The sequence below is a fragment of the Chrysochloris asiatica genome, unplaced genomic scaffold (genome assembly GCF_000296735.1).
Source record: "Chrysochloris asiatica unplaced genomic scaffold, ChrAsi1.0 scaffold00319, whole genome shotgun sequence".
Lineage (NCBI taxonomy): Eukaryota > Metazoa > Chordata > Mammalia > Afrosoricida > Chrysochloridae > Chrysochloris > Chrysochloris asiatica.
In genome coordinates this window covers 270943-291356 of record NW_006408837.1, presented here as the reverse complement: position 1 = coordinate 291356, position 20414 = coordinate 270943, and the positions used below count along the sequence as shown (strand labels likewise).

General features: G+C 55.3%; 1 protein-coding gene across 1 annotated transcript in view; it reads right to left on the bottom strand.

Annotated features, from left to right (window-relative positions):
- Nucleotides 1-3701: 3701 nt before the first annotated feature.
- The window catches only part of TBC1D14 (TBC1 domain family, member 14), a 79517-nt gene continuing 62804 nt past the window's right edge, over nucleotides 3702-20414 (bottom strand). Inside the window, exons 3-13 of the mRNA XM_006875302.1 lie at nucleotides 18510-18625; nucleotides 17420-17502; nucleotides 16262-16379; nucleotides 15885-15991; nucleotides 13018-13098; nucleotides 12452-12546; nucleotides 11029-11100; nucleotides 10243-10371; nucleotides 9744-9853; nucleotides 5476-5734; nucleotides 3702-3767 (exon numbers count right to left, since the gene is read on the bottom strand). Coding sequence (XP_006875364.1) covers nucleotides 3702-3767; nucleotides 5476-5734; nucleotides 9744-9853; nucleotides 10243-10371; nucleotides 11029-11100; nucleotides 12452-12546; nucleotides 13018-13098; nucleotides 15885-15991; nucleotides 16262-16379; nucleotides 17420-17502; nucleotides 18510-18625 — 1236 coding nt within the window. The remainder of the gene's footprint in view (nucleotides 3768-5475; nucleotides 5735-9743; nucleotides 9854-10242; nucleotides 10372-11028; nucleotides 11101-12451; nucleotides 12547-13017; nucleotides 13099-15884; nucleotides 15992-16261; nucleotides 16380-17419; nucleotides 17503-18509; nucleotides 18626-20414) is intronic.

The window sequence follows — 20414 nt, the reverse complement described above, 5'->3', positions numbered from 1 at the left end:
AATTCTCTTCATCCACGAAGCCTTCGAGTATTTTGCCACATATTCCAAGGATGGGCACAGACTCAGCTACTGGAGAGGACAAAGCAGAGTCACACAGGCCTGGACTCGGCTCTCTTCGGATCGTGACTTCTGGAACAAGATCCTTGAACTTCCACAGACCCCACCTACTCTTCTGTCAAACCATCAGAAGAAAATGAAAAGGGTTGCTCGCCCTTCTCTGGGTGGTGGAATTAACAACAGTTGGATGTCCTTTGTGCTTTTCTGTATTGAAATTTCCTATAACCAGGGTGGGAAATCCTATTTTTAAATGGCCTTTCATTCACCCAGTTTCCATTCATGAAGAGTGCCCACTATGGAAAGCCAACATGTGAAGGGCTAAGCTGGGCAATGCTTTTTACGTTATAGTAAATTGGGTGCGTTTACAGAGATCATCAGTTTTACGTTCACAAATCACACACAGTTTCATGTCATCGATGACAATTCTCTCGGTGTGATTTCACTTATCCCATTCCTTCTTTGTTTGTTGTTTTTGTTCCTTCTTCTACCCCCAAACCCTTAACTCTGCCCTTGGGGAAATGCTGCCTTTTCCCATCTCAAATGGCTGACGAGTCTACGGTGTATATGTACCTCACTGAGGGTGGTGTCCCCCCTCTCTCTATACTCACCTCGGGCTGAAAGCTGAGCCACCGGAGTGAGTTCAGTCCCACACCTGAAGGGTGCTCCAAGACCATGGTCTCATTTCCCACTGGTCTCTCTGACCAGTAAGCCGGATCTTTTTTATGATTTTGAGTTTTGTTCCCCATTTTCTCCCACTGTTTCTTGTTGTTTCTGTATAGGGTTTCTAAGGAGCAGCCGGTGAACTTGAACTGTCTATCTTGCAGTTCAAACAGCTTTGCAGTCGCGCAGTGCATTAACCTGCAGCACCACACCAGGACTGCATCTAGGACCTTCTAAATGCGATCCCTTTCAGTACAGTTGGTATTGTATAGCTCTTCCGGTCTCAGGGTTGTGGAGACTGATGTTCTTGTGGCCCATTAGCCCATTGGACGCTTCCATGTGTCTTCAATCTTCATCACTCTTCACTCCTCCGGACAGGGAGCGCCCAACAGTTGCCCCTTAGATGGCTGTTCATGAACTTTAAAGACCCCAGTTGTTAGTCACCAACGTAGGGTGTAGAACACAGGCTCTGAGGACTCTGCTGTGCCAACTGATCAAGGTGTCCCCCATGAGCCTCCAGGCCCAGCAACTCCTTCCCTCGAGGTGTTTGGTGACGTCTCAGAAGTTTTCAGAATTTGAAGGCCATGACTTTGGTGATACGGTGAGTTCCACTAAAGATCAAGATCTGACGGCTGTAGATTCTTTAATGACACTGGCTGCCAGCAACGGGCTCCGACGTACCAACTGGGAGGCTGGCCCAGACCAGGCAGTGGTTCCCGCCGTTGGACACTGGGTTGCCAAGAGTCAGAACCGACTCGCCAGCACCTGACAAGTCTGGGCCTAGGGGCTGGGTACAATTTTTAACTTCGGGTCACAGTAAAGGAGAGTGAGGTTTAGGGGATTAGGGTCTCAGAACTGTCAGACATCAACTACTGGCTTCGAGCTTTGACTCCAGAGCCCAGCTCTTAGGCAGGAACTAAGCTGCCCTATCAGGAGTTCTGCACAGGGGGCAAACAGCAAGGTTGAAGAGAAACTGAGGGAGACTCTGGGCTCCTGAGGGTGCCTCCAAGGCCTGGGATACCTGCCTAGGGAGGCCACTGCCCTGGTGGGTGGTAAGTCCTCATCACAGATTGGGAGGTGCCCATGGGGAGCCTGGACGAGAAGGGAAGGGAAGGAAGTCATTAGTGCATTTGCCCAAGATTACACGCTGGTCCTTTTAACAGTCAGGCAGACGCCAAGTGCCAGCCCAGGGTCTAGGGGGCGTTGTGTATTTAGTACCACAGTCAGGCTGACGCCGAGTCCCAGGGTCTAGGGGGCGCTGTGTATTTAGTACCACAGTCAGGCTGACCCCGAGTCCCAGGGTCTAGGGGGCGCTGTATATTCAGCCCCACAGTCAAGCAGGCGCCGAGTCCCAGCAAGTTCTCATGCTGTGAGGACCCACCCCAGGTCCTGAGCATGGAGTATGTGCCCTGCCTCCTCTGGTCCCTACACTGCCCGCTGGTGTCTGTTACCAGCACCACCCTGTGAGCTTCTGAACCGTCAGCCACCCCGAACCGGTCCATGTCTCCCCTCCTTGTGCACACCCCTGCAAAGCTCAGTGCATGTCACAGCTTCGAACACCCTGGGCAGCAAGCTCCCCCACAGCGGCTGGGCTGAGCCAGGCCCCGTGCCTCACGGCCTGCAGTGGGATGGACGGAGAAGAAAAGGCGGCGAGCACCAGCTGTGGCTGGGAGCAAAGTGTCCTCACTAGGACCAGCGGCCTGGGGCAGGGTCAGCAGACCTGCAGGTGGTGGGTTCCCTGACGCCTGCCATGGTCACAGGAGCAGAGAGGACACTCACCAGGGGATTCCTAGAGCCCACTAGAAACCTCCCCACTGCCCTCAGCTCACCAACTGAAAAACCAAGGCACAGTGGCAAGAGAAGAGCGCCTTCATTCAGTCTGCCTAGCTGCCTAGACCTAAGTCAGGTGTGTGGGGCCCTGCGGGCAGTGAGTGACCCCCCCAGTGAGCTGGGACATACAGGGGTGGCAGGAGTGGGGCCCCCAACTACTGAGTGTTCTACCGGAGTCTGGCACGGATGTTTACAGCGTTCCACCAAGTGCCTCAGCCCTGCGACACCAGCCGCAGGCAGCGGTGGCAGCAGGGACAACTGCACAGATTTTATTTCAGAAACCACTTATTTACAACTCAGAATGAAGGCGGAGGGAGCAAGTGGTACCAGGTCCCTAAACACAGAGTACTTTCAGTGAGAATGGGGTTTCCAGGGTCCGGGCACACCCAGTCTCATCTGCAGCCCACAACAGTGACAAGGTGAGAGGCCCCAGAAGCCCCCAGTCCACTGGAGGCTGCTGAGCATCCTGGGGGCCCAGGATCTGTGCTCAACAAGTAACATGTCAGGATGTCATCCCGAGAGGCACGTCCTACTGGGCCAACAGGGCAGGGGCCGAGTTCCCAGTCGATATGGGAGCAGAGGAATGTCTTATGGTCAGTAAGAAAACACACACTCTCAGAAGGGCAGAGCAAGTGTGCCTGGGGGCTACATTCAACTCGGCGAGGTGGGCGGTGGGGATGGGCCGCTGCCTCACAAGGTCCACGGGAGAGGTGGAGGCGGGAGGGGGCTGGGGGCTCAGCACAGAACCCACACAGCTGTGCCTGGAATGCAACTCCACTCACTTCCCCGGGGTCGCCTGTCCAGTGTGATCTTTGTGAGTGACCTAACGTCCCTGAGGCCTGGAGGACAACACTGCCCGCGCACCACGGCCAAGAAAGACTGAGGTGTTGGCCCAGTCATCAGCAGAGGTGCCACGATTTAATGAGCCGCTGCTGGAACAAGGGGAGAGACAACCTCGGCCCTCGTTTAAGACGGTGCCCAGGCCCCGGAGCGTCTGAAGGCCACACATCGGCGAATCCCGGGAAGGGTTCTAAGGCCAGTTCCAGTGCTAGGGACCACCGTCAGGTACAGTGCCCACCGCCCATGGGCATAGTCCACTCCGTGTTCCTTGGAACCGCGTGGACACTGTGGGAGCAGGGCCCTGGCAGACAGCCTCAGTGCCGCAGTGACGGGCTGCCCTTCTCCGTCTCCCGGCTGTCTTTCTGCAGTGCACTGAGGACCTGTGGATGGAAGGACACGTCAGGATGCAGCACACAGTGACCACAGACAGACAGACAGGCGGACGGCAGCTTCCTAACTGTGGACCCAGCTCAGGGCTGACGGCTCTGCCCGCCTGCATGTGGGGAACCGCACCACCGGGCCCACTCACAGGCAATGGGGCCCCAAGTTTGACGGGGACACGCCAAGAGTCGGCTGCCACCTTCCCCTCTAAGGATACCCAGGACTCGCCCTGGGGGCCCCACACAGCTGAGGTATAGAGGGTTCAATGCACACTGTCCAACTCCACAGCCAGTGCGGTCCATGAAGCAGACCCTTCCACCAAGTGGATGAGAGCCCCCAAACTCCAGCACACATCCCATGTGACCCTCCCCACAGCCCCAGGACCAAACACACCCCCTACTCTGATCAATCCCTGGTTTTAACCAGGTCCCCCCTGACCCTGAAACACAAGCAGACAGGCAGATCTGGGTCGACTCTGCACATCTTTTGTGAACAGGTGCAGTTCAGGTGTGTGGTGTGTGGATCATGCTGTGTGCACACGTGTTAGGTGTAGGGGATGTTAAGACGGGGTATACGCGGATATATATAGTATGTGTGGTGGTGTGCTTAGGCGTGTGTGTGGGTACATAAAGTATATGTGGAGATGTGAAGTGTGTGTAGTCGTGTGTACAGGCATGTGTAGTGTGTATAGTTGGAATGTATGCAGTCACGTGTAGCATGTGTGGTATGTGTAGTTGGGGTGTGTATGTGTAGCATGTGTGGTGTGTGGAGTCAGAGTGTATGTGGTCACGTGTAGCACATGTGGTGTGTGTAGTCAGAGTGTATGTGGTCACGTATAACACATGTGGTCACGTGTAGCATGTGTGGTGTGTGGAGCCAGAGTGTATGTGGTCACGTATAACACATGTGGTGTGTATGGTCACATGGAGCATGTGTGGTGTGTGTAGTCGGGGTGTATGTGGTCACGTGCAGTATGTGCGGTGTGTAGCCGGGGTGTGTACGGGTACATGTAGCATGTGTGGTGCTGTGTGCAGTCACAGCAAGAGGGACCAGGAAGAAGGGAGCTGTATGTGGGTCATGAAGCCATCTGTGAGCTCTGTACCGAGGAGAACGTGACACTGGCTGGGTGGATGACATCTTGGCCCTGGGACAGCTCTCAGTGGCAGTGCTGGGCTATACCAGGCACCCATACTCAAGGGCCAGGAGTGAACACAGCTTGGGCTGGTGACAGGGTGTGTGTGGGTTTTATGGTTCTGCTTAGTCATATGTCATTAACAAGTTTGGAGGCATGGGACCCCAGCATGGAGACAGGAGTCAGGGATGCATGTCACGCTTTATAGGGCAGAGACTTCACAGGGAGGAGGCCCGGGAGGGAGCCCAGATATGAGTCTGACATGAACACCACGGGACAAGAGCAGACCCCCTGGGTGCCCCCGGCCATAGAAGGCATCACAGTGAGGTCTCCTCAGGCTGGAGACTTGCTTTCTGCCACTGGTGGGGATTAGAAAGGTGGAAAGAAAGAAGGACTTGGGCTACAACGCCCTTTCTAACCTGTAATGGCTGCTGAGTGGGACGAGGCTTGTATTCTCACCTCCACCCCTAGCCTGTCAGAACACAGAATCAGGACTTGCCAAGGTCAATGGGGTGGACACCAGCCTCACCAAGTCCCTTAAGACCCCACCCCACGTGGGGGTGTGGACCGCGCACCTGAGCCCACTTCCGGTTCCGACTGTGCATCTGGACGGTGGCGATGGCGGCGAAGAGCTCATCGGGGGGCAGGTCGTCCGGCAGCCGGGTGAGGAACTGAGCCATGTGGATGAAGTCCATGCGGACCAGCACATCCTGGAAGAGCCGCAGCACGCCCAGCGCCGTGCGGAAGAGGAATTCCTCACCGTCGCGGCAGAACACATCCCATACGCGACATGCCAGGTCCAGAGGCAGTGACTTGCTGTACAAGGTGAAGATCCTGGAAGCAGAGGGGTGTCAGAGGGGGGCATCAACGCGCACGGTTCCGTCCACAGTCAGAGGGGGGCGTCAGCGCACACGGTTCCGTCCACAGTCAGAGGGGGGCGTCAGCGCGCACGGTTCTGTCCACAGTCAGAGGGGGGCTACAGCACACACGGCTCCGTCTACAGTCAAGGGGGGCGTCAGCGCACACGGTTCCGTCCACAGTCAGAGGGGGGAGTCGGCGCGCACGGCTCTGTCCACAGTCAGGGGGGAGTCGGCGCGCACGGCTCGTCCACAGTGCTCTGAAATCAGTGGGCACATTCTGGTGGTCACACAGCTACAGTGTCTCGGGCACCACGGGCCCCTGAGCACAGCACACATGTGCTTTCTCCGTGGTGGATGTCAGACGGCAGGGTAACACGACAGTGGCTGCATGCACACTGTCCAGCTGGGGTCAGCAAGGGCACAGCAGATGCAGCCGACTGACCTGAGGTCTAGATGACCAGGACCAGCCCTTATCCCTGGTCCCAGATGCAGGCCTCTTAGGACACGGGAGGAGCCCACCTAACACACGGTACTGAGCACTCAGCGTGTTGCAGGCTTCACCAGGAGAAGATCCAGATGTGTTCTGTCCAGGGCCCAGCTGGGTGTCCACAGTGGACCCGTGGCCCTGCACTATCACCAGCCAGTGAGCTCCCTGTTCCTGCCCCTGCCCGGCTTCAGCCCCTCCTCTGTCAGCAGCAGCCAGCCGGCTCCGGTTCCTGCTTTCCTGGCAGATCAGTGGACAGGTTCTAGGCCTGTACAGTCCTGGCGCGCCGATGCCATGGCTGCCCCCTACCCTACCACAGTGGGTTGGAATCACCCTTCTCAAACTCCAGCACCTGCTGACATATCCCCAGGAAGCATCTTTACTTCGGGGCTCAAGTCTTGGGAGGGTCAAGGCAGGCCGGGGGCAGCTCTGTGGTTTCAGGAGGGAACCATGCCGTGGCAGTCCCCTTAGGATGCTGCCCACAACCAGCCTCAAAGGGCTGCCATCTCGCCTCCAGGGTGCGGTGGCTGAGCCTGTTGTCAGGGGCGCCTGGACACTGCCGAGACTCCAGAAAGGCTTAGTAGAGGCTTAGATTTCATTCAGCCTCCCTGAGTCTACTTGAGAGCCCTGGGACAGACAGCTCCTTCAAGCTCCCTATGTGGTCAGCAGTCAGCCACATGCAGCCTGGTGGGCTCAGTGCAGCGCGTCCCAGGGAGAACCCACAGCTGTCAGGGAAGCCAAGGGCTTAGGGCGAAGCCACAAATAGAGAGCCCAAGGGTCCTCTGGGGGTTGCCTGGTGGGGTTGTGGTATGGGCGCCGTTTACTGATGGCACGGGGCAGTGGTGTAGTGTGTCCCCGTGATGTGATCTGTTAGGTGTGGGAAGCAATACCCGATCCAGTGTAAGGCGTGTTTCTCTGAAGTGTGTCCTGCAGCCCCTTCTAACTTGTCAGGATGCAGGGAGACAGAAGCACGCAGCCACAGGGGGACCCACTGCCACCACGAAAATGAGCTGGGAGTGGAGTGCAGCCTCTCTATTCCTAGATCCAGGGGAAGACTGATGCCCAGACACATGGAGACCACCAAGGGGTACTGGGCCCACAAGTGCTGAAAGGGGTCAAGGTGTGTGACCTCACCTCTGACCGGGAAGTCACACGCTGCCCTAGTGTGTGACCTCACCTCTGACCGGGATGTCACACTGTGCCCTATTTGTGTGACCTCGCCTGCTAACTGGGACATCACAGGTTGCCCTGGTCTGTGACCTCATCTGCTGATACATATACGCTGCAGCCTCGGCCCAAGCCCAGGCCCAGTTACCTCCCGCTCATGTGTGGGGCAGAAGTTGTTGTCTCTGTCCCCTCCCTCAGAGAGAGCCCTGAGCACGCTGCTGCCGTGACCCCCCAGCTGTTCCCGCTGGCAGATGAGGCTCCTCAGCCCCACTCTTGAGCCTGCAGAGTGGGGCCCTGTGAGAGCAAGTCGGCCCAAGATACCACTGCTCCCTCCAGAGCATCATGCATGAACAGGATGTGGGGAGTAAGTGAGGTGCACGCAGGACCAGGGACTCCCTGAGCCCTGAAAACACACGCAACGTTCTATCTTGGGGAGTAGAAGAACAGGGAAGCTAAGGAAACACTCAGGTAGGTTTGCATGGGCTAAATGGGACAGAGGTAAACAGTGATGCATGCTAAATCTTGGAACAACAGGGCTCTGAGATACAGGGATCGAGGTATAGTCTGGGCAAAAGAGGGGAAATAATGTTAAGATGCTTAACTGTCTTATGGATATTGGTTTCCCTTACCTATGGAGAAAGATGAGGCTTTCGGTTCCCGTAAAGATTTAAAGCCTTGGAAACCCTGTACAGGGTCGCTATGAGTTGGAACCGACTCCATGGCACATAATCACTAGCACCACCACCTCCACCATTGTAAAATAGATGCTTGAGTGGGATAGAGAGGAACGTCGGCAAACATGATTACACAAAGCTTGTAAGCCCGTCTTTAGCTTATAACTGATTGGAATACCTAACAGGGGTACTAGAACCCTTAGGTGGAACTCTGAGCCCCATCTAGAACCTTCCAAGGTGGGACATTCCCACTTAAAAGAGCAAGCAGACCAGCTTGGAGCAACTAGAGTAACAGAAGATACGTCCTGAAAGAAAGACCAGCAGGAAAAAACAAAACCAGCAGTCCATTTGGCTATTACAAGAATCAGCAAGCTGGTCGCCAGGGAGCCATCAAGGCAAGCAATCAAGTCCCTTCAGGACAAACCCCCTCCAAGGCTGAAACTCAAAAGGGAACACACGAGCACGCATGTAAGCTCACTGGTGACCGTGTTGTTCTACATGTGAATGGAAGTGGGGGAAAGTCTGTAATGAAGATATTGGCTAGCGTTCGACCACATTCCATAAACTCCCGTCGACCCTGAGAGAAGAGGAAGGGCTGGTTGTTCTGAAGCGTGGGGAGACTTGGGAACTCCTGAGCCCACAAACAGAGGGCTAGAGCTGAGAATGAAACATTCAGCTGATACGAAGTCGGGGGGAGATGCACAAGAACACCTATACTTACAGATACTGTTCATTTGACCTAGCTTTAATGGCATGATGATCAGACTTGACTAGAGGAAGATAAAGAAATTCGACAAAGGAAACAAGTGTAAATTGCTACAATTTGAGGAACCTGACCTATACTTCGGGATGTAGTAGCTCAAAAGACTAACTGTGAGGAAAGGAGTTTTCACATCAAGGATCAAGCCTATCCCCTCTGTAAACATGGGCCAATAGGGATGGGTAACTTAGACACGGGTTACCTAAAACGGGGGCGCTATAAAGGCACGAAGTGACTGGCTTACAAGTTTTCAAGAGGGAGTTTAGTTTCAGAGTGTGCAGGGGAAGGTAGAATCCTCACTGAATAGTTTTTATTTTGTCTACATGGGTCTGGTGAAAGGAGAAAGGGATAAGATTCTTTTGATTCAAAAGTAATTGTTATTAAAAAAAAAAAAAGTAATTGTTATCATGACTAATTGAGATTGTCACAACTGTAAAGGTACAAGTTTTAGAATATAAAGGGAGGAGTAGTTAATCTTGCATTCCAGGTACAGAGGACCCTGGAACCACCAAGAGACAAGAGCATGTGTGGAATGTGGAACTGTAGCCAGATAAGCAGTGACACCGGAGATGGAAGCAGAGATGGGGACATGGAGAGAGGGAGCAGCTGAGGACTCTAGACTCACGGAAAGAGAAAGGCTGTGTGCTGGAGGGCAGGGGGCTGGTTTGCAAAATGTGCCCTTGGGTTGTTTAAATGATTACATATTCCTGAGTGTTTTTGTGTACATCAAAAAAAAAAGAAAAAGGGATAGAAGCAAATATTGTTAAATGATGATGCATGGAGAGGATTGTAATCATTGTAATGAAAAAAATATGATTGGTTGAGGGCAAAACCAATGTTCTCCCATGTACACGATCACTCTATTCACAATAAAAGTATTTTAAAGATTCACTCTCACCAATCGATTAGGTAGATGTCTGGAGTTAAGTTGTTTTTCTTGAAATGAGCAAATAATTTCGGCAAGTTTTCTTCAAAGAATACCTCAAATGCAGCAAAATAAGTCAGCATCTGTGGAGCCAATGGGAGACACTGGTAAAGGAGCGGTGGGTGTAAGTTCCTCACAGACGGGAACACAATCGGCAGTGTTGGCACTGTGAGGATCCAGCAGCGTCTCCTCTGGAACTGCTGACACGGTCCAAGGGGCAGCAGGCTCATTCTCACAGCGCACCCGTGACTTAGTTGTTGCCTCAACAACTGGATTACTGAACCCCCAGGCACCTTAGCGTCAGGGTGTACCGTAACTGAGACCCAGGAATGACCCCGGAAGCAGTGTCCACCCTGCCCCTTCCTGAGGCGCACAGAGCCGCAGAGCAGGAGGGGGGAGCACTGCAGGGGCTGACTGTGCTGTGACCATGGTTAACTCTCAGCCCCAGGATACACTCACACACGGTACTCACAAGGCCGTGGTCCACGCGGAAGAAAGCCATCTGACAGGGCTTATTCAGAAGGTTGGAGAAGGCGATGAAGGCATCGGCAGTGTCTAAGTTCAAGACCAACACTGCCGCGATGAAGGACATGCCCTGCACCTGGGGGAAGAGGCCAGGGGTCACGTCCACAGTGCTAGTGCCCAGGGTCCCAGGTCACTCTACTCAGCAGCCCCCACCGACCGGCCACCCACCACTGCGTACAGCTTCTGGGGGTGCTAGACGTGAGCATCCAGCTCCGGGTGTTACATCTGAGAGCACACGCCCACAAGCATGCACACACCACATACCACATACATGCCCACATGCTGGCACACACACGTAACAAGGGGGCTTAAAAAAGTTGAAGGGAAAATGGAATCGAAAGATAATGGAATTTTTCCATAAACATTTAAAAGTTTCCTCATACATGCAGACACATATGCGCACACACCCAATCACATGTACGCCACACACACACGTGTGCACACATCGGCTCATCCAAGAAACAGGAGCAGCACAGAGTAAAAGCTGTTAGTGCTAAAGCTGCTTGGGTTTATCGTTTTACAAATGTGTACACGTAGCAAGCGAAACCCTGGCCCAGCGCAATGTGGCCGGTCAGCTGTTTCCAGAAGGAAGTGGGGCTGGCGCACGCCACTGGACCACAGATACTTGGCACGAGGGAAAGATGGTGGACACCATGACAAACGCAGCTCACACGTGCTGGACAACATTCTGACTTTGTTAGACGGAAACCCTATGAAAGACTGGGAAACTTACATAGCCCACATCTGGCCGGTAACAGGTGTAAGCGCCCAAAATACTGTGCAGCATGTCATGGTAAGGGCCACCCTGCAAGGGTGACACAGAAAAACAACATGCGTGAGTGCTGCAGTGCGGGCTGCCACAAGAGCTCCACGAGGACCACTGACTGCCCCGCCCGCCGTGCCCGCACCTCCGGTGACTCAGTGAACGAACGGCCGAGCTGCCGTCTACGGAGCTGCTGGGAGAAAGCTGGGAGGGACACTGTGTGGGCTGTGCTCCCCAGGTGCCGGGTCATGTCTCCACTGTCCCCTGCTGACCCCCATATCTTCCACAACTCTCCCCCGCTTGCCCAAGTTTCTTTTGGGCATTCTTATATCAGGCTGGGGGGCCTGGTGTACCATGGTGGGTTCAGTCCTGGACTGCTCACTGGGAAGTCACCAGTGGCCCCTCAGAAATCTATGCAGGGCCACTGTGAGTCAGAAAGCCTCAATGGTACAACAACAACGGAGTCCTGTGCTCACCGGAGGGTCACTGAGTCGGAACTGACTCGATGGGACTCACAACATATCAGGTTAGAAAACATGCTCTTTACTCAGGTACCCAGCTCCCCCAGAGCCCCGCCTGGCCCTGAGAAACCTCAGCAAAGGGGCCTGGCCTCAAACAGGCCCAGTGCCGCTGTCCACGTCAACCCCGTGTCCATGAACACCAGGGACAGCAGCGGTGTGCAGCTCCAAAGTGACCGCAGCCCGCAGCTCCTCACGTCCCCACACACTGGTCTAGTCCCACATGAGAGCACCAACTACGTTAGGAGAAGACCAGAGTCCCACAGGTCAGCTAGACAGGTGGGGAAGACGCATGGGGTGAGCAGGAAAGTGGAGCTCGGCACCCCAAGCATCCAGGCAACCGGAGAAGGGATACAGCACTGTGAACCCTCATGCTGGGGACTTCAGGCTTCCCGTCCACCACCGTGACAGACCCACTTCCTTCTTGAGGGCCAGATGCCCTGGAAACTTCATGCCCTCCCCTTTCCCACTGAGGAACTCCAGAGCTTTGAGAATGGCCGGCTGAGGGGGACCCACCCAGAGGACCAGAGGGACAGATGACCTACATCAAGGGAGCCCAGTGACTCACCACCTACAGTCCTGAGGAACCCCAGGAAGACTGAGGCCCCAGGTGAGGGAACACAGCCATGGGGAGAGTTTCCCAGGAAGGGTCCATCCCATCGGTCATACTTTACAAAGTCTAACTACGCCCACAAAAGCCCACCCCCACCCATCCTAAAAAGCCCAAGCCCTTTTCAGCCTTGATTGCACATAAGAGGGGCTTCAAATATTTTGTGGGAAAATTCTGTATCTTTTCATTCCGTTTTCCCGTGAAGCCCCCGGTACACACGCAGCCATCTGACAGAACATACATGAGCCGCAGGTGGCAGCCATACCTGTTGGAAGATACAGAGGCTGGGGAACGTTCTGGAAATGTCCAGCTTGATGAGCTCCAGGCTGGCTTCTCGGTCGGCAGCCGGAAAGCCGGCATCTGTGGGGGCAGTGGAGTCACCGTGATAGCCCGAGACCAACAGTGGACCCCACCAGACCAAGGACACTTAAGTGTTTTCTCCAGGTCTGAAATCATCTGACCACCACCCAACCACAGCCAGGGAATGTGAGGACATGCAGGCCAACGTCCACAAGCGGATTGAGGCCTGGAAACCACCAGGAGAAAGCCTTGATCCATGGGGGGCTGTCTGACGGGGCTTCCTTCGTGTAGGCCTGCGCGCCAGCACAGCGTAGAGTGTTCTGGTGGTCAGCAGAGAGCAGCTGCTACCAGGGGTCCCAGCACTGCGTGTGGTCTTTCTAGGAACAGCTGTCCCTGGCCCCCACCCCAGCACCAGAGTCCCGAGGTCCTGGAGGAGGGGACCCAGGGAGAAGCCTCCGTCCGGGGGGACTGGGGGGATAGGGGTGCTGTAAAAGCCCCTCACAACTCAACAAGAACACAAACCGCACGTACCTTCGCTCTCACCCTCTGGGCCTCCGGTGCTCAAGGACCGCCACCGCTCCTTGGCTCGGGCCAGGCAGATGTCGAAGAGTTCTGCAAGAGAGGCCACTGTTAGGCTACAGTGGGGATGGGGAAATGCCAGGACCTGTGAGGTAGTGTGGGGGGACAGCGGAAACACTGCTGTGATGTGAAGACACCACCAGGTACACAGAAGGGACACAACTGTGAGGTCTCTCACACACCCCTGTGCCCACAGCAAACCATACCCAGGGAGCCTCGGACAGATGGGGGCGGGACACACATGGGGCACCAGCAGACGGCCAGCTACAGGCACGGCTCTCAGAGGGGACAGGGCTGGACAGTCAGTCCCTAACCCGGAGCTTGTTTTCCAAGAGCTGTGTTTGGGGACTTTGCCACAGTGAAACCAGAACGCATCTGCATCTTCTCACTCTCACAGACCTGGGGAGCCGGGGGCCAGGTCCTGTGCTTGATAGAGTGACTTCTTCACTGTCCACCCTACACCATCAACTCTCCACCCACCCCACGCCTCCTCCCCTGTTCACCCCTCACCCGCTCACCCTACTCCATCCACCCTCTTACCCGTCTCCACTCCCCATCTGGTGTCCCCACCCCACCACAGAGGTATCCTGTCCTTTTGATGGTGATGTTTCCTGTGGGCGGCTGTCCTGGAGCCCTGAGCACCACTGGTCATGGAGACGTGGGCTGCTGTCCCTTCAGCTTCCCACCACAGAAGCCCGGCACTTCTCAGAACATTTCTGTGGTGCAGCCGTAAACTCTGCTTGGTGACCTTCCTGTCACCATGAGGAGGACAGCGAAGATAAGAGCAGCTCCTCCATCCCCCAGCGATTACAAGCTCACCCCAGTTTATGGGGCACACTGTGAGGGCCATGGGTAGGACTCTGACGAGTCTGACAGGAGAGATCGGGGTGGGTGCAGGCCTCTGGAGACCCCATCACATCCCTGAGGAAGCATCTGGGGGCTGGAGGACAGCTGCTGGTAATCCCAGAGTAGTTCTTGTCAAATTCCGTCGAGTCAGGTCCAACCCACAGTGACCCCGTATTGGGTTTCAGAGGAGCGGCTGGTGAGTTTGAACTGTCGACCTTACAATTCAAGCTGACCTTGCGGTCCAGTGCTCATCCTAGAGCACCGAGTCGAGTGAGGATGGGGGCAGAGGGCAAGCTAGAACAGCTGACACGTCTCCTGCCTGGCACTCCCGCAGAAGAAGTTTCTTCAACTTTCACTGTGAATCGAGTGAACGTGGACACTATTTTATCAATGACCGCAGTCCCCTCCACGTAACACAGGTCACTGCACTAACGTCCTCTGCTACACCTCCCTCGATATGGCTGGGCTGAAGGCTGAGCCCGGGTCCAGGGCCTGCATCCCCTTTGATCTTGTGAGAGATAAACGGAGAGAGAGAGAGGCAGGGGGACCCTTCATGCCACCGAAGACGAAGGGCATGAGCAGAGCATGTCCCTTGGACTCAGGGTCCCTGATGCCAAGACGCAGGGAGATCGCCAAGGGTAACTGGGCCCACAGATGCTGACAGGAGCCATGGCCTTCCCCGCAGAGCCCACAGAGAGAGCTAGGCCTCCCGGGAACTCCGAAGACCAGCCTCCTAGACTGGGGGGAACGAATGTGCTTGGTGAAGTCCCGCCCCAGCGGTGGTTCTGTTACTGGGAACCTCAGACATGGTCCCTAGGAGGTTCTGTTGGTTTTCATTTAAATCTACAAACCCAGGCATGGCGAGAGCCAGGTTACACACACATCCAGTTTGCTTAAGCAGCTGCTGGAGCTCAGAAACCCTGAGAACACACGCTGAAATACACATCCAGCAATTTCTCCAAACCTCGGCTCTGGGGACCTTTGCAAACTACTCCACCAGTGAGGTGTTACACAACTCTGCTCACACACAGAGGAGACAACAAAGCTTTGGCAGGTATGGTCGTAATCGAAAACGTGGCTCTGAGGAAGGTTCTGTCCCCCTCAAGCCCTGGTCACCACCAGTTAACAGTTGGGGGGAAGCCAGCCGAAGAGAGAAAACCTCAGCAAGAGATGGGAGCCGATGCAACCGGTGTCAAACAGGAGAGGGGCCGGGGGCCGCCAGCACCACTGTTCTCTGCGCTCTCCCAGCACTAAACCTCAGGCGGCCTAGTGTAACAGACCAGCAGGGCCGAGCTGGAAGCGCGTCACTGGACCAACACAGCACGTGTGGGGACTTACAGGCTGGAGAAGACACACGTACACACTCGTGCATGTGCACATGCACCCATGCATACACAGACACACACGCACGCACACACACGAGAGTCTGCAAGAAGGCAAGTACATGCTTCATCCTTCTAGCTTCACCTAGCTGGGACCCAAGCACCGCTCCCTAGAGGACACCCCTGCCCGGGAACACCTCATCCCAGAGGAACCCCGAGTCCTGGTTTAGCGCTGTAGGAAAAGCCCTGGACTGCCAACTGCAAAGTCTGGGGGAACTCTATCGGGTTGCTATCAGTGGGAACCAACTTGACGGCATTTCACTATGACAACAGAGAAACCCCCAAGTCCTGGATGGTCCCATCCGAGCACAGGATGTGAAATCCCACACAAAATGGACAGGAACCAGACATAACTCTCCCCACATGGACACACCTCCTCTGCCACGGCCCATCCCCACTCCTCAGAGGCAGGGTGGCTCTTGGTCAGCTGACCCAGAAGACTGGAGCCCACTGATTCTTGTTCTTACAGCCACCTGGGAAGACGTGAGCCACCGGAGTAGGGGCCTCTGCACCCTCCACTAGCCAGAAGCACTGAGGACCAGCTGGCCACCTCTCCCCCAATGATGGAGTTTCTCCGCGGCGGCCGCTCACCGTGGGTGATGTTGAGCTCGTTGCCGATGGCCAAGCTCCAGACCCGGCCACGCACACTCGGTGGGACGCCCTGCCACCACAGGTCCCGGACCTTCCTCGCACTCCACCTGGCCAGGACAGGAGAACTGTGGTCTGTTTCTTGAGTCATGGGCCCAGCCCCAGGCCCTGAGAGACCAGCAGGTTCACACCTTGCAGCTACATGAAGTATCCGAGGGGACACCTGGGCAGTTAGCATGCTCAGTGGACAGGACTGGACTCGGGTTTAGAAAGGGCTCCTGGGGGAGAGTTGGAGGGGAGGAGGACAGAGCAGAAGCAGGAGGGGTTCAGTGCAGCTCCACCACTGTGGGCGGCACACACCAGCCGGCACGTGCGCTCACATGGTCTCCCAGTTGGGCAGGATCTCGTTGTTCCAGGTGAGGACTGCGTTCCCGATGCTCTCCTCCAGCCGGCATCGCTCCTCCAGCTGCTTCCTGCGCCGCTGTGCCTCCCGCAGCTCTAGACGCCAAGGAGGAAATGTGAGGACGGCGGCCACTGAGTCGCGCTGCCCACAGGCCAGGGGAAGGCATGGTGTCCAGTGGTCAAGTCCTCCCACTCGGTCCCATCCACCCGCCCACAGAATCCCGTAACCAAGTGGCCAAGCCACTTCCTGACCACCCCACCACAGCATCCGGCCACTGCCCTCCAAAGAGGCCACCAGCTAAGGACTGCCTTCCTGTCCACTGTTCCTGTCTTTCTATTCAGAACCAGTGAAAACCTACAGAAAATGACAAGATGGAACAGAGCGGCCTGCATTGTGACTCTCCCTAGCTCTCCCCACCTCCTCCCCTCACTCTCCGCCCTCATCTTCTCTTTCTCTGTTCCCCGTTCCCCTCTCTCTCCCTTTCTCCCGTTCCCCTCTCTCTCCCTTTCTCCCGTTCCCCTCTCTCTCCCTTTCTCCCGTTCCCCTCTCTCTCCCTTTCTCCCCCAGAACCACTTCTGAGTGAGCAGCAAGCCCAGCACACCCACTCACCTCTAAATACTTCAGTGTGTGTTTCCCCCAGAACCAGGGTCATCGTAAACGGCCTCAGTGCAGCGACACAATGAGGACATTACTATGGATACGGGACTTTATAGTCTAACCCAGTGTCATCCAGTGTCCCACTAAGGTCCCTTACAGACACGGCTGCTCGCTCCCATCCAGGTCTGAACACAGGAGTATCCAGCGCTAGCTACAAGTACACTTCACGTGTGGTGAATACTATGCTTCAGTTCACACACACTTCAAACACCCCAGAACCACGGGGCCTTCAGGTGCTGCCAGAGGCTGGACCCACTGCCATCTCTTTGTAAGGAAATAAGGCTGCTGAGAGAAATGGGGGGCTGGCAGAACCTGCCTGTCCTTGGGTAACACCCCCAAGAAGGAAGAGCAGAAACATACAATCTGATGGGAAATTCAAGTTATAAACCTTAGGGCATTTGTCACCAAACTGCCAGCTCCAGAGGGACACGGACGCACTGACCCTTCCCAGGCGTACGCAGCACACTGGGACCGTTACCTCGTTTCTTGGCCTGAACCACCATTTCTTCGTATTGCTGCCGGTGTTTCTGAGCCTCTTCAGCTGGTTTTGCCGGGAGATTTCTTGATAGAAAACAAAAGAGTTTTCACCATCACAAATATTGAATAAAAGTATCTGAGAAGAAAAACCTGAAGTTTCAAAAAAAACACAAAGCGGAAAAACTATACAAACTATATTTCTCAAGCTGACATGGACCTCTTCGATAAAAAAAGAAGTAAGACAAGTTCACTGTAGGAAATTCACAGCAAACAGGTTAGAGGGAAAAACCAGCAATCGATGAACCAATGCGAAATTCCAGTGGGTTTTACCCTGGCCGCTTTCCTGGTCCTGCCCCTGACTCGCCTGTCCAGCCCCGGGGCTACGACCTATGTGCGTGGTTCACCTGATTGTCCAGAAAAACGCATCCCACTCTACTTTGCTCAACAGTGGTAGAAGCTTCAGTAATATCGCGAACGCAGATGGGTGCTGGAGCCCAGGGGGTCGGCGGGCCTCCCCAGCACACCTGGAAGGATCCAGAGAGTCCCACAGGACCGGCCGCTACAGGGGTGGCTCTCACCAATCACCTCCAGCTTTTTACGCTCTAATTTGGGCGTTTCTCTCACCTACCCATGATTTTCACCCAAGATTTAAGGTACATGTCTTCTCTGATACGCACCCATCTCAGATCCCAGGGATGTGGACATTAGCCAGCGCAGCAATTTTCAGGCTCCCCCAGTGAACAGTTGCAAGCCCACCCCTGCTCCCCTTTGTGAAGGAAGGGAACCTGGACCCAGGACCCTTAGAAATCACCAGCTGTGAGTTGCGGTGACAGGACAGCCCTGACCACCAGTGGGGGATTCAGTCTAGAAGCCGAGGCCCACCCTCAGTTTCTAACTGCTGCTCACAGGCTGCATGAAGAGGAGCTATGGGAACAGGCAAGCTTGGCCACACCTGAGGTTGGTCACTAAAGAGCCATCAGCACTCAATTACAGCACACCCGGAGCTGAGGGGTCTGCGCAGCCTTTCCACGACAAGGTGACAAGGACCCTGTCCTAATCCACTCAGCTCACGGCTCCCCAGAGAGACTTACGCAGGGCGGTCTTCCAGGATGAGGGCAGTGGTGGAAAGAGGTTCAAAGTCCAGACTCTTCCTCACATTCTGCTTGGGGGACAGCGGCCTGCTGGGTCCAGCCTTGTCTTCATTTTCCTGGTACAAAGACACCAGAGGTAACTGGCCACAGTTCTGACGGGATGAAACCAAAAGCCCCAAACCAGCTGTGAATGGACCCGGATTCGTGTGACCCATGAGTGTCAGAGCAGAGCTACACTCCACAGGGCATATCTCCAGGACTTTCTTCCGAGGTGCCTCTGGATGGACCTGAACCTCTGACCTTTCTTTCACCAAGCTTCTGTGCACTGTTTAACCCCCCTACTTGGGGATACAGATGCCGCTCCCCAGGAACAGAGCCCCTCCCTGGATACAGATGCCCCTCGAAACAGAGCACCCACTTGCAGGGATACAGCTGCATCTTGGGACAGCGCCCTCCGCTAGGGATAGAGCACCCCCAACAGACCCCTCAGGCTATAGATGTCCTCCTGGGGACAGAGCCCTAGCCTTCTGCCTTGGGATTCAGCTGCCTCACAAAGAGGTTTCTGCTTTTCTGTGAAGCTGGTTTTGGGGGTGACGCACTGACAAGTCTTCCTGATCCTCCAGAGACCAGAGGATGAGTGATGTGGGCACAACCTGGGCATCTACAGGTGTGGCAAAAGGGTCCTGCCTTCAGGGTGTAAGGAGCTATCAAGAGACCATCCAACGCCGCTTCTTCCCTAGCCACGCCCATCCAAAATGTGTCACCCACTTCTTTGTGAGACATTTATTCAAGGGGCCCAGGTGACACGTGGTAAAGCGCTCTGCTACCAAAGGAGAGGTCAGTGGCTTGAACACACCATTTCCTTCGAAGGACAAAAATCAGACAGTCGGCTTCTACAGAGAATGTAACCTGAAGGGACAGCTACACCGTGTCCTATGGTCACTATGGGACAGCTACACCGTGTCCTATGGTCACTACGGGACAGCTACACCGTGTCCTACGGTCACTACGGAGACAGCTGCACCGTGTCCTACGGTCACTATGGGGACAGCTGCACCGTGTCCTACGGTCACTACGGGGACAGCTGCACCGTGTCCTACGGTCACTACGGGGACAGCTGCACCGTGTCCTACGGTCACTATGGGACAGCTACACCGTGTCCTACGGTCACTATGGGGACAGCTGCACCGTGTCTTACGGTCACTAAGGGGACAGCTGCACCGTGTCCTACGGTCACTATGGGGACAGCTGCACCGTGTCCTACGGTCACTACGGGGACAGCTACACCGTGTCCTATGGTCACTATGGGACAGCTACACCGTGTCCTACGGTCACTATGGGACAGCTACCCGTGTCCTATGGTCACTATGGGACAGCCGCACCGTGTCCTACGGTCACTATGGGGACAGCCGCACCGTGTCCTACACTCACTATGGGACAGCCGCACCGTGTCCTACACTCACTATGGGACAGCCGCACCGTGTCCTACACTCACTATGGGACAGCTACACCGTGTCCTACACTCACTATGGGACAGCCCCACACTCACTATGGGACAGCCCCACCATGGCCTACACTCACTATAGGACAGCCCCACCATGGCCTACAGTCACTATGGGACAGCCCCACCGTGTCCTACACTCACTATGGGACAGCCCCACCATGGCCTACACTCACTATAAGACAGCCCCACCATGGCCTACAGTCACTATGGGATAGCCCCACCATGTCCTACATTCACTATGGGACAGCCCCACCATGGCCTACACTCACTATAGGACAGCCCCACCGTGTCCTACACTCACTATGGAGACAGCCCCACCATGGCCTACACTCACTATAGGACAGCCCCACCATGGCCTACACTCACTATGGGACAGCCCCACCATGGCCTACACTCACTAT